Genomic DNA, 13030 nt, shown 5'->3' on the forward strand with positions numbered 1-13030 from the left:
GAGCACCGCGCTCAGCACCCACTGCCCGCACCCTCATTTCCTGCCCGGAGCAGGACACGCTTCTTAGGACGCCGCGTCCCGGCCGCTCTCACATCGGCTGTTATTCTTTAATCCCTTTCCCAGCCGGGCGTGCAGCCTGGCAGCCGTACAACTCCTTTCCTCCCCCTGGCCGCCCTCCAGCCCCAGCTCCCGGGGGTGCTTCCCCCGCCCCACCGCGCTCCCTCTGCCGATCCCCGGCCCGAGGGGGCGATACCGCCCGCCGTCCCCCCGCCCCCCAGCCCGGCTCCATCGCACGAGCAGGTGCCGCAGCACAGGGGTCTCGGCCGGATCCCACCCCGCTGAGTCACCGCCTGCCCTGGGGGTGGGGTGGGAGCGGAGGCGGGGCGGGGGTTGTGCCGAGCCGAGCGCCGGGCTCCGTCCAGCCGAGCAGCGCCGAGCGGCGTCGGGACGGCGCGCCCCGCCCGGCCCCGGCACAGGTAAATGGACACAGGTAGCGGCGATGGGGGATGCGGAGGTGGCGATGGGGCTGCCTGGGGAGCGGGGGGATGCTGCGGGCTGTGGGCCGGGATTCGGCCCCCGACAGCGGGCGCGGTGCGGGCGTTCCGTGCCGACTGCTTTGTGGCTCAGCGCAAGGTGTAACGCCTCTGTCCGTGTAGAGAATGGGGCTCCTCGGGGTCTTTCTGCGCGCAGCCTCTGTCCTTACGGGCTCTTCTCTTTCCTCTCTAAATCGGGCTCCGTACCCCGCAGCCGGGCTGGATTCCAGGGCCGTGGAGCCGCCTCGCGGGGCAGCTGCTCGCGGCTGCTTCCTCGGCACAGCTGAGCCCTGCCAAGGCCGCACCACTCTGCCGTGCCGTGCCATTCTATGCCGTGCCGTGCCGTGCCGTGCCATTCTATGCCGTTCCGTGCCGTGCCGTGCCATTCTATGCCGTTCCGCGCCATGCCGTGCCATTCTATGCCACGCTCTGCTGTTCCGTTCTACACCATCCCGCTCCATTCTGTGCCGTTCCACACCATTCCATTCCATGCCATGGCAACCAACGTGTGTGGCTCCCCAACCCGGGGGCCCACGAGCACACCCCGCTCGGTGCCGTCTCGGAGCAGCCGGCGTGTCTCAGCACAGCGCTCTCGCAGCCCGATGCCCGCCGGGGGATTCCTCCTGCAGCCCTGCGCCTGCTGCTGCCGGTCCCGGCACGCTGCTCCCACTGCTCCATAAAGGGATGGGGCGCAGAGCAGCGGTGGGAAAGCAGGATGAAATCTCCTGGAATAACCCCCTGGCAGCATGGCTGCGGGCAGGGCTGCCGGCCAACGTGGATTTCACGGTCTGCTTGGCACAGAAGCCTGCTGCCACCAGCAGGGAGCCAGGGGGGCTTTGGGTTGCTCGGATTTGGGGCACACACCGGGCTTTGGGCAGCCCCATCAGCACGGTGCCGCCCCGCGGTGGGTCTGCCGCTCCCACGGGAATGAAGCCCCGACCCTGTAAACACCACATAGTTGGTCGCCATCCAGCTCTTAATCCCGCAGCCCACTGCGGGTGCTATTCGTAGAGCAACAGGTTCACAAAACAACTGCACGCTGCCGAGACACGGCACCCCGGGGCTGAGCACTGCGCACCTTAGTGGGGTCACCCATGGGTGTTGCAGGGACGTGCTGGTGCTGCTGTGTGCCAGCTGGCCGGTCCTGAGCCGCCAACTCCTTTCCCATCAGCTCGCTGACAGCTGGGCCTTGGCAGGGGCTCTGCTCTGCAGCAGGGTACCTGGCTCTGCAGCAGGGTGCCGAGGGGTTTTGGTGAGGCAGAGAGCAGAGCAGCTTCTTGCAGCCCTCATCACACATTGGTGTGTGCCTTGCATTGCATTCACCCCATTGTTTGTGGTTGAGAAGCTGAAAGTCCCACCCTTCACACCAGCACTGAATCGGTCGGTTTGGTTTCCGATGATGCTCGCTGCATTTTGGGGCTGTGGTGACCCATGGCTCCATGCATTCCCATGCGATCTGCAGCCATCCTGGTGGCTGAGGGCACGTGCCTGACGCCCGCTGGTGACGGGAAGGGGCTGACGTGCCGATGCCGTGAGCAATGTGTGGGCTGCCCATGGGCTGCAGGCCAAGGACAAGGGCACACTGTGAAGGCAGACCTGCTCCCCATGCATGGCTCCACTCCGGGCTGTGTCTCCATGCCTCAGTTTCCCCACCCACCCCCCAGACTGTGCTCCTGCCCCATGGCTGACAGGCTGTGGGCAAAGAGCTGTACCTCCATTAGCATCTATGGAGCCTGGGTACAAAGCCACAACAATCCCCTCATCCACGTGTCTCCAGTGCTCATTGAGCGCATCTTCCCTCTGTGGGGAAAACATCATGCACAGAGCCTGCCTGCCATCACCGCCTCCATCGAATGCCTGGTGCCCAGTCACCCAGAGAGCAGGAAGGTTTCTCACCAGGCTCTTGTTTTTTCCAGCTTTAGAGGTCACAGTGTTATTCCTCGGCTTCCCTTTCCGATGAGCGCATTCATTTAATGGTGCTGAAGGAACACGGTGTAACGTCCCCACACTGGGGCTGAGCCATGGGGAAAAAATGCACCGTGTGCCAACAGGGGACTGCTCCAAACCCCCACCTCCAACGTGGGGCAGAACAGCAGCTTTCTATGTGTTCCTAGGGAGCTTTTGGGGTTGGGGAAACCGTCCTGTCCCATTGCTGTGGCTGTCAAAAAGGGATTACTGGGAATGGGGGCATGGCCACCCTCTGGTACCTGGGCACCCTGATGCTCTGCTTCCCTGCTGCCCCCAGGTACATGGGGGTGGCAATGCTCTGTGTCCCCATTGCCCCCATGGATGCAGAGGAGAAGGGGCAGTGCCTTCTGTGGGTTGTGTCAGCTTTCCCCCCCACTGTGTCGGGGGATTTTCTCTCGCCATTGTTCAGCTCAGGAAGCAGCAATCAGGAGGGTGAGCAGGGGAAACTTGGCTGCTCAGCTCCGCTGGGTCCCGGCTGGGCTTTTGGGTTCTGGTTGGGCTCAGAAATGACTCAAAGGGACGATCCCTCCCAATTGGTGCCCGTGCCATACCCACACCGGGACCTCAGTGTGTCCATTGTGCCCATGGCAGCACACTGAGCTACAGGACTTAAAGCCACAGAAGAGCCTTTCTTGATATCATTCTCACGCACCCAGGAAGCCATCAGCGTTCCAATCATGTTCAGCATCATGGCCGTGGTCAGAACCTCAGCTGTGCAGTGTAAATTTGTGGGCAGTGCTGCCTGTGAGAAGGCCTCTGCGCTCATGTTGCTGCAGCTCCGCTTTGCACGGCAGCAGCCATCCACATACCTGGCCAGCTTTATGTCTCAGTGCAGCCCTCACTGGTGCAGCCTTGGCTGCTGCTGGGGGCTGGGGGGGCTCTTACAGATTAGTCCCAGCAGTGTGGAAATGCATGCAGTTGAAGCACGGTGGGGATGGGGGGGAGGTGGCAGCAGGGGGATGGAGTCTCGCTGCGGTGTGTGACACCATCAGCTCCTTGCTGTGAGCACCAGTGAATATAATTCTAGGCTGGGGGAGTTAGGAAACTGCTGTTTCCTTCTGTTCTTATCACCTGCTGAAAGAAGCCAAGGCAGGAACCAAGATATGAGGCAGTGGGCAGGAGGGAGCTCCCCGGCTCCCACATCCCTCTCTGCCCTATGGGGCCATCAGGGTGCCCGCTCCTCCTGGTGACAGTGGCAACCAGAGCTGACTGTGCTCCAGCTGCTGTCCCACCTCAGCTCCCCTTCCCCTGACACCTCTTTTCTTTGTGACCCTCCAGGCTCCATTTGCTCCTGGGAGGCAGAACCCAGGCTGAGAGCCAGCCACCATGAAAGTCCTCCTTCTGTTGCTTCTCTCCCCGCTCCAAGGTAGGCAGCACCCTGCCACGTCCTGGCAGCCCTGAAACACAACTGTTGAGGGCACCGATGGGTGAAACACCTCCTGGATTTGGGTCTCCGGGCTGGGAATGTGGAGAAAAGAGCAGGTCTCCATCCATCTGCAGAGCACTGCCTGTCAATGGGGAGGAAGGGAGCCCAGCACACTGCTGAGCCCTACACTGTGACTGTGGCAGGGTGGGCTCAGGGTTTGGCTGGCCGCCCCCCTGGCTGAGCTGTGTTTCTCTGTCCTTATGCAATGCAGGGGTGGGGGCGAGCGGCCACCAGGAAGATTTCCGCTTCTGCGGTGACAGGAACCAGACTGAGAACAGCTCTGTCATCTACGAGCACAGCTCTGCCAACATCTCCATTGAGAACATGGCCCAGGCACTGGTGATAAGGAGTCCCTTTATGGCAAACAGGACAAATCCTTCCTACCAATACAGCCTGCCAACCACTTTGGGCAGGTATCGCTTCTGTGTCTACTGGTTCAAGGCCAACAGGACCCTCTGGTTGGCATACGGAAAGAAGAGCTTCTTCCTGGGCCGTGAGCCGGCTGATGGCATCACCCGGGGCATGGAGAAGACCAAGGCCTCCATCTTCAATGTGTCCTATGTCTTCAAGGGCCAGAAGAACACCTCCCTTGAGAGTGCATCTGAATATCTTCTCCCTGGTAAAGGCAATTCAGTGTTACGTCAGTGAGATACGGGTTAATTCCATCCGCTGTGCTGGGACCACAGGTGTGGTCCTGGTGCTGTGCTATGGTGTGATGGTATCAGGACCGTGCTAAGGGGCGATGGGAAGGACAACTGGCTCAAGCAGCCCATGGCACCCAGAAAGGAGCTCCCCATAGATAAAGAAAGAGACTTCCCAAAGTGCTTCAGCCCCATTAAAAGCTCTGCAAGGAGCTCCAAGCTGCAGGCACCTGGAGGAGCCCCATGGGCTGGGATCTTTGTAGGGTCACGCCAAAGCCCTTTTCTTGGGGTCATGCCAGTGCTATGGGTGGGGGAAGCTGGTGCTGCCAGTGGTCCTGATGCCATCCCTCATTTGTGCCACCAGTCCCTCCAGAGATGATGCCTGTCTGGAAGCAGGACGTGGAGGATGAGCTTGCTGCCCTGGATGGCCTCCTCTCTCGGGTGCCATCTGTGGGCTCCACGGCACAGCGCTCTCTTCGGCAGTGAGTGTGGGGCTGGGTGATCACGGGGCATTCACTGCCGTGTCCATCCACTTTCCTGGCCCCACTCACTGTGCTCTATTTTCTGCAGCAAACTCGGAGCCTTGGAGAGGACGCTGGCACAAGTGGAGCTTGAAGGACAGAGCCAGACCTTTGGGAAGGCTGCCCTGCGTGCCACTGTGCTGAGCATCAGCCCCACGCAGGCTCCTCGCCACCTGGCCTTTGCGTCCCCAAAAGAGGTGGGTCTGTGTTACCCTGGGGCTAGGCACCCCACTCATCCCCATTGCCCCTGAAGGGTTCAAAGCAACACGCCATCATCTGCCCAAGCTCCACGCCAATGGGTCTGTCCTTGCAGGAGAGCAGAGAGGTGCAGGGGTTTGCTGTGGACCTGCCAAGAAGCTTATTTGTGATGGCAAAGAAGAAGGAGGAGGAGATGGTGGAGCACAGGGTGCTCCTGGTGGACATCAACAGCCAAACTATGTTCCAGGTAATGCCCACCGTGTTGGCATGATGGGTGTCCCTGCATCCATCCCTGCTTCAGAGGTGTTAGTGCTCCAAAGATGAGCTACAACACAAGGAAGAGGCACATGGACCCCTCCCTTCCTGTTGTGTTCCCACCTCCTTCTCCTGCAGGATGAGAACAGCAGCCACGTCCTGGGTGACAAGGTGGTTGGCATCTCCTTGGTGGACACGGTGGTGGCCAACCTCTCCGAGCCAGTGGTCCTCACCTTCTTCCACAACCGGCTGCCGGTAGGTGGGGAAAGGCCTGTCTGTCTCCTGCAACCATCTCATGTTCTGCCCCATATTGCCTCTTCCAAACCCTCTCCCTGGGCTGTGAGCCCTGCACAGCACCCAAGCATCTGTGGTTTTGTCATTTCAGAGGAATGTGACCCCACTGTGTGTCTTCTGGAGGGAGGATGGCACTGGTGAGTGTATCTGTTCTGTACCTCCCTGCCTTGCTCCAGCTCCATAAACCTTCCCCACGATAGGAGGATCCCGACCTCTGTCCTCCCCATTGCTATGGAGGCTTTGGAAGCTCCAAAATCCCAAAGCTCCTGTTCCTGCTGCTCTCCCTTTCTCTTACAGCCAGCTCTGGGAACTGGGACAGCTATGGCTGCACGACAGTGGAGGGGGACACCCGGACAGACTGCAGATGTAACCACCTCACCTACTTTGCCGTGCTGATGGTGGGTACCACCTTCCCTCAGCTCCCTCCGTCCTTCCCACTGTTCCCTCACTGTCTCTCATTCCTCCTTCTCCCAGGTATCCTCTCCAGAGATTTCCTACCTACACAGGGACTCCCTGAGCCTCATCACATACATTGGCTGCCTCATCTCAGCTTTGGCATCCATCTCCACCATCTTTTTCCTCTACTTCAGGTATGTGCTGGGCACCCAGTGGGCTGACAGGTCAACCCATGCTCCCTCTGCTTGCTTCCCACTGGGTGGCGCAGCTAGTTTTCCATGAGTGGGGAAATCAGCTTGGAGCCATTGGGACACTGTGTTGTGTTATGGGGCACTGGGGATACTGGCCAGGTGTGGTGCTGAGTTCTTTTCCCCTCACTCCTCCAGGAGCAAGCAGCGAGACCAGATCACAAGCATGCACATCCACATGAACCTGCTGGGTGCCATCTTCCTCCTGGACTTCACCTTCCTCGTCTCAGAGCACTTGGCTTCCAGCAGCAGTCAGGCAGCCTGCAGAGCTGGGGGGCTGTTCCTGCACTTCTCCCTCCTCAGCTGCCTCACCTGGATGGGCATCGAGGGCTACAACCTCTACCGGCTCGTGATTGAAGTCTTCAACGCCTACCATGACCACTTCCTCCTCAAGCTCTGCCTGGTGGGCTGGGGTGAGGACTGGGGAGGCAGAGACCCCCGAGGGGGAGGGCAAGGGGCTGATCAGGAACATGGATTCTTCCCCTGAGTCTTTTCCATCGTATGTGGGATGGGGATGGAGACCTGTTGGAACAGGTGTCTGAGAGCAGAGACACCCAGGGCTGCCCATACAGATGGGTTTGGGGCAGGAGACCTTCACACATGCCTGCTTTGGACAGGAGGGTATGGTAGGGTGATATTATGATCTTCTGTGACCCCCATGTGGGTCTGTGCACCACAAGTCTGCTGCTCAGCCAGGGCTTACAGCGGGTGTCCTCATTGCATGCTTCATCCTCGGTTCACACCAAGGAGAGGAGGTTCTTTGTACACCATGCAAGGAAAAAGGGGAAGGGGTTACTCCAGAAGGTCTATGGGTCAGGGTTGAGGTTGGCTGCTTCATTCTGTTCTTGACACGCAGGACTTCCCTTCCTTTGTGTGATGTTGATCTTCCTGACTAATTGGACCAACTACGGCCCCTTCTACATTCCTGTCTATGAATCCATTGGCGGAAGGTCCACAAATGCAACCATGTAAGTCACGGGAAACTGGTCGCTTGGTCCCTGGTCTTAAAGTCATCTGGTTGAGCCCACCAGGCTGTGCCTTGTGGTGTAGGGTGGAGCAGGGGATCCACACCGTATGCTTTACTGTGTGCTGCCCCCAAGAGCTCTGTCTTGTGCTCCCATGGGATGACACAGCATAACCCTCTGCCCTTTCTCCTCCCTCTAGATGCTGGCTCACGAGCCCCATGATCCATAACGTGGTGAACCTGGGATTCTTCAGCGTGGTGTTTCTCTTCAACTTGGTCATGCTGGGGGCCATGGTGCGGGAGATCCTCCGGCAGAACAAGAAAGGCCACAAGCTCAAGCACGTTCTGGCCCTCTTTGGGCTGAGCATCCTTCTGGGCATTCCATGGGCACTGGTGTTCTTCTCCTTCACCTCTGGTGTTTTCCGCCTTGTCTCCCTCTACATCTTCACCATCGTCAACTCACTCCAAGGTGATCCTGGGGTGCTGGGCTCCCCATGAGGGCATGAGCTGCCCTGGAGCTTTGGGTGGGATAGGTGAGGTGGGCTCAGAGGTGAGCTCCACAGAGGGGTTCACTCACCATTTCTCCCTCCTCTCCCAGGTTTTCTCATCTTTCTCTGGTACTGGACCATGGTGCTGCAAGCGAAAAAGTCTTCTGACTTCCAGTGCAGCTCAGACAGCGTGAAGCTACAGCCCAACAGCAGCCAGAGCCACCCCGGCTGAGCCCCGTGCTGGCCATGCCGTGGGGCTGCCTGGCAGAGGGTGGTCGCTTCTCTACTGCACCCACTGGGAGTGCAGGGACCCACGGCGGGGACCCCCAGCCCCTCGCCTCCACTGGCCCCATGTTCCCCATCACTGCGTCCCCCTGAGTATCTGGGTGTCCCCATCCCTGCCTGTTAGCTCCTGCAGGGACGGGGCTGGCTCCTGGGGCAGGGCAGAGGGATGTGTAGGGCTGTGGCATGGGGCAGGGACAGGGTCCTCTGTGCCTCCCAATGTCCCTTCCATTGCCCCAAGGCCAGCAGGTGGGAAAGGCCCCGTCTTCAGCCCTTGCTTGTGGCCACCGATAGGGCCCTTCCCAGGCAAAGACAGAATAACATCCACGGGGACGCCCTCTAGCAGCTGAAATAATCTATTTTTGTTATTTTGTTGAATGTTTCTCTATTTTTGTATGGTGTAAATGTTGAATGATTGCGCTCGCACGTCAGACCTGCGCCCATTAAAGTCATACCCACTCTGAGTGCGTCTCCCCTGGGGTCTCTGCTGTTGGTGAGCTGTCCTTTGGGGTCCCTCCTTTGGTCATGCCTGTGGATGGTACAGGCTTAGCTGGCAGTGGGACACCCCAACGTATGTCTTGCTGTTCGTTGGCACAATAGGGTTGGGCAGGATGGGCTGAGAAGGAAAGGAAAAACAAAAGCCCGGAGCTCGTTGGGGAGGCAAAGCAGCTCCGACCGCTAATCATGGTTGGCATCAAGCTGAAGGCAGGAGGTTACATGGCAACCCACAGGAAGGGGGTTGCAGAAAGGAAATGAGGACACTGCGGTTGCCTCAGGAGAAGCTGTGAGCCCCTGGGGAGCTGCAGAAGAGCAGCTGTGAGATGGGAGACCCTGGAAGCAGCATGGGGCTCACACAGCTGGGCACGGTGCTGCTGCTCCTGCTGCTCCCTGGTGAGTGCTGGCTGGGTGGGATGGGGTGGGTGACACTGGGACAGCCAGGAGGGGCTGGGGGGTCTCTGTGTGCTCGCTTTGGGCTGGCACCCATCTCCCCTATCAGAGTGAGGACTGACGCTGGGTTTTCCCCCTGTGAGGCACCGTGCCTGGCCAGGACAGCTGTGATGGTGAGACCCCAGCCCACCTACACCCCATCAGCCTCCATGCCACCGCTGCACCCTGACCGCTGCCTCCCACAGCGCTGCCTCGCGGGGATGAGACCAAGCAGTGCTGCAACATGGCAGTGGAGCAGAAGGAGCGTGGTGATGGACATGGCCTGACCATGGAGCTGCCCCACCGGTGCATGGAGCTGCGCCGCTCGGGGCAGCCTGCCTGCCGCTGCCTGCGTGCACGCTGGCTCAGGTAGTGGGGTGATGCTGTGGGGTGATGCTGTGGGGTGCTATGGGGCCATGGCAGTGCCCTGGGCTGTGCCCCATGGTGCTGCCCGCCCCACAGGATGGTGCAGTTTGCAGAGCAGAGCAGCACGGCTGGGCTGCGGGCATTGCACCTGAACATCAGCAGGGACAAAGCACAAGATCTGCTCCTCGCATTCTCCCCTGCTGAGGTGAGGGATCCACACATGCCTCCATGTCCTCCACACTGGGCTTTGGCAGCCTTGCATGGCAGAACACACAGGCAGGGCTGAGCTTATACCTGCCCCAGGGCCCCGCAGTGATCAGCTCAGCAGCAGAAAGGACAGCAGGCACAATCCGGCTCCCCAGCGGGGTGTTCCCATCCCTGAGCAGCCAGGCAGTGCGTGTGGTGGTGACCGTGCTCAACATCCAGCAGCTCGCCATGTTCCAGGTATGAGCTCTCATTCCAGACCCCACTTCAGCCACTGGGATGTGGGAGGTGCTTGCAGGCTGAGCTCAGCCAGCACTGCCCCGAGCAGGAGGACAACCAGATGGGAAAGGTGCTGGATGACACCGTGGTGGGCATCGTGGTGGGGGACGGGGACATCTCGGAGCTGCAGGACCCCGTGCAGCTCACCTTCACCTACCAGCTGCTGCCACACGTGAGCCATGCCCTCCCCTCCCTGTGCTTCCTGGTGAGCTGCAGGCTCACACCATGTTCCTGTTTGCAGAATGTCACCCCAGTATGCGTCTTCTGGGAGCCCAGCAAAGGTATGCGGCTCGGCAGGGCTTGGTGTGGCTGTGGGCACAGTGTGTGCCATGCTCCTGGCTGCCATCCTGCTACTAACAAGCATTGCAGCCCCCCGACCTGTGCCCTGTGAGGCAGGATGGGGGTTTGGGCTGGTGCCCACCACTGTAGCCCTGTGCTGGTTGTAGGGCAGGCAGGAGGCTGGAGCAGCCACGGATGTGTCACACAGCCCGGGGACAAGGAGACAGTCTGCGCCTGTGACCACCTCTCCTTCTTCACCCTCCTGCTGGTGACATCCCCTCTCCCTACAGCTCCCACTCTTAGCCCTGCTCGGTTTCTCACGTGTCACTGTTGGGTGCACAGGGACAGTTGTATTTGCTCCTAAGCAAGCCCAGGCCTTCCCAAAAAAATCAACCCCAGCCCCACCTCTGTGTCCTGGAGGGCAGGAGCAGATCAGTGGAGGATGTGTAGGGTGGATAGAGCTCTATTCTGGCAGCAGTGAAACTTGAGGTCCATTCTCTCAACCTGTGTCCCCACCCAACAAACAAGCACATAAGCACATCCCCCCAGAGCCACCACCACCCTGGGGAACTTAGGGACAGACCTGAGGGTTGTGGGCTTGTATTGGTCCCTGCAGCACCCTGCTGGGGGTATCCTCCCTTAGCTCCTTGGCTGGCAGCAACAGCCAGCTTTTCCAGTCTGATGTGGACCCACCTGACCTCTCATGTTTGGCAGAACCCATCTCTGGACAGGACCATGGCGCAGACGTTGGTGGCTGTGGCCAATGCTGGCTGTGGAGTGGCTGTGGCTTTCTCCATCTTCACCTTTGCCTTCTACCTCTTCTTAAGGTGGGGCGTGCCAGCAGCTCCACAGACCCTGGATGGGTTTGGGGATGAATGTGGAGCAACCCCAGGCTTTGGGAAAGGGGCACCCCTCTACCTTTCCACTGCTGTGACCCTCCCCAGTATGTTGGTGCCCCCTCTGCCCCATGCCCCCCTCCTTCCTGCTCCCTCCAGGTGCAATTACAAGCAGTTCAGGTCTGAGGACACCCTTCGCGTCAACCTGGGGCTGCACATGAACCTGGTCAGCAGCCTGCTCCTGCTCAACCTGGCCTTCCTGCTCAACGGCGGGCTCTCCAGCAGAGCCTCTCTGGGGCTGTGCAGTGCCCTGGGGGGGCTCACCCACTACTGCCTGCTCTGCTGCTTCACCTGGATGGCGTTGGAGGGCTGTCACCTCTACCTCCTCTTTGTCAAGGTCCTTGGCACCTACATACACCACTACCTGCTGAAGCTGTGCGTTGTCGGATGGGGTGAGTGCAGGGAGTCTGTGGGTTACAGCCAGAGGGAACTGGGTTTTGCAGTGTTAGGAGTGCCTGCAGACACAGAGAACCTTCACCTCCCCTGTGCTGCTCCCTCTTGTTCTTCCAGGCTTCCCTGCCCTGCTGGTGGTGGTGGCAGGAGCCATTGGCAGCTATGGAGAGTACAGCATTGGGACAATGGACCACCAGACCATCATCCACCTGTATGTGGCACACGCCTGCAGGATCTGGGTGGCCCTTTGGCCATGTAGGGTGGGTTCCCATAGATGTGTGGGGAGCAGAGCTTCTGGAGGCATCGCAGTTGTCTCTTTTCAGGTGCTGGATCAATTCTGAACACCTCCTTGTCCACTACATCACAAACTGCGGCTACTTCGGCCTCATCTTCCTCTTCAACACCGTCATCTTCGGGGTGGTGGCCTGGAAGAACTGCCACCTGTGGAGGAGTGGGGTGATGCAGGGGCCCTGCAAGGCCTGGAAGGTGGCTCTGTCAGCACTGGGACTCTTCTGCCTGCTTGGAGCCACCTGGGCACTGTCCTTCCTCAGTTACAGCAGCTCTTCCGCACCTATTCTCTTCCTTGCTGCTATCCTCAACTCCCTCCAAGGTCAGGACTGGCTCACAGGGTCTGGCTGGGAAGGGGTGGGGGGCAGGAGGAAACCTGGCACTGGTGGACCAGGAGTCCCAAGGCACAGTTATGCCCTTTCCTTAAGCAGGGTGCAGAGGGACTTGCCATGGAGCCAAGCCACTGATGCTGAGCCCTGGCGAGGCATTGGAGGAGCTTCTCACACTGCTGCTGCTGCTATCATCCTCTTCCTTCCCCTGCAGGTGTTTTCATCTTCATCTGGCTGGTTGTCCTTTACTACCCAAGGGCGGTAGAGACCAGCAGCTCCCTCTCCCACATTGTGAGGAATGACAGAACCATGGCAGTGTCACAGGGATAACTGCTGGCCTTTCTTTCCCTGCCTGCCAGCTTCCAGCCCAAAGGACATGGCTTCCCACGGGAGTGAGAGCTGTGTGGGCAGCTGGGCACCCTGACTGACTGGCGTGGCCCCTGCCCTCACCCATCCCTCAGTTTACCCCTTGGTGGGTGTGATCTGCCCTAGCTGCCATTAGGCTCCCAATGGCCAGCTTGGTCCAAGGGGCTCCAGATACCTCCCCCCATTCCGCATGCCCTTGGAAGTCTCATTCCCCAGTGTCTCCAGCTGCATTCAGCCTGCGTGGAGACAACCCCTCACCCCCAGCAGAAGAGAGGGAACTGGGTACCAGATCATCCTGGGGATGCACAACCAGCTGCACCCTGAGCTACACCATCCCCTCACACTGTATGTGAGTGTGTGCATATCAACTCACAGCCTCTCACACAGAACTGCTGTATTGGCCCATCCACGTCTGTGTTTTAGCATTAAAACTCTGCTAGCTAGCTAAGCATTATGGATTTCGCTTTTGATTTCGCCTTGCTACAGCTG

At 59.4% G+C, this 13030-nt stretch overlaps 2 protein-coding genes across 4 annotated transcripts; both read left to right on the forward strand.

Annotated features, from left to right (window-relative positions):
* Positions 1-424: 424 nt before the first annotated feature.
* ADGRG1 (adhesion G protein-coupled receptor G1) lies at positions 425-8678 on the forward strand. Its single transcript, XM_085551713.1, has 14 exons — positions 425-476; positions 3780-3867; positions 4139-4546; positions 4933-5050; positions 5139-5286; positions 5403-5534; positions 5681-5797; positions 5928-5973; positions 6134-6234; positions 6311-6426; positions 6619-6893; positions 7337-7448; positions 7645-7913; positions 8043-8678. Exons 2-14 carry the CDS (start codon positions 3828-3830, stop codon positions 8162-8164), a joined length of 2004 nt encoding a protein of 667 aa, XP_085407839.1. The 5' UTR covers positions 425-476; positions 3780-3827; the 3' UTR covers positions 8165-8678.
* Positions 8679-8716: 38 nt separating this feature from the next.
* ADGRG3 (adhesion G protein-coupled receptor G3) lies at positions 8717-12990 on the forward strand. 3 transcript variants are annotated; one of them, XM_085551715.1, is made up of 13 exons: positions 8922-9105; positions 9246-9275; positions 9348-9510; positions 9604-9712; positions 9811-9951; positions 10040-10162; positions 10232-10271; positions 10437-10537; positions 10984-11096; positions 11265-11557; positions 11676-11769; positions 11882-12168; positions 12390-12990. In XM_085551715.1, the coding sequence occupies exons 1-13, from the start codon at positions 9036-9038 to the stop codon at positions 12503-12505; spliced, it is 1680 nt and encodes a 559-aa protein (XP_085407841.1). In that variant the 5' UTR covers positions 8922-9035; the 3' UTR covers positions 12506-12990. The 3 variants fall into 3 exon arrangements, with proteins under 3 accessions (XP_015729171.2, XP_085407841.1, XP_085407840.1); XM_015873685.3 differs by having other exon boundaries at positions 8717-9105; positions 10984-11557; XM_085551714.1 differs by having other exon boundaries at positions 9212-9275; positions 10984-11557.
* The last annotated feature ends 40 nt before the right edge of the window (positions 12991-13030 follow it).

Source organism: Coturnix japonica, chromosome 6, assembly GCF_054131305.1.
Source record: "Coturnix japonica strain WE chromosome 6, WE-NBRP24, whole genome shotgun sequence".
Classification (NCBI taxonomy): domain Eukaryota; kingdom Metazoa; phylum Chordata; class Aves; order Galliformes; family Phasianidae; genus Coturnix; species Coturnix japonica.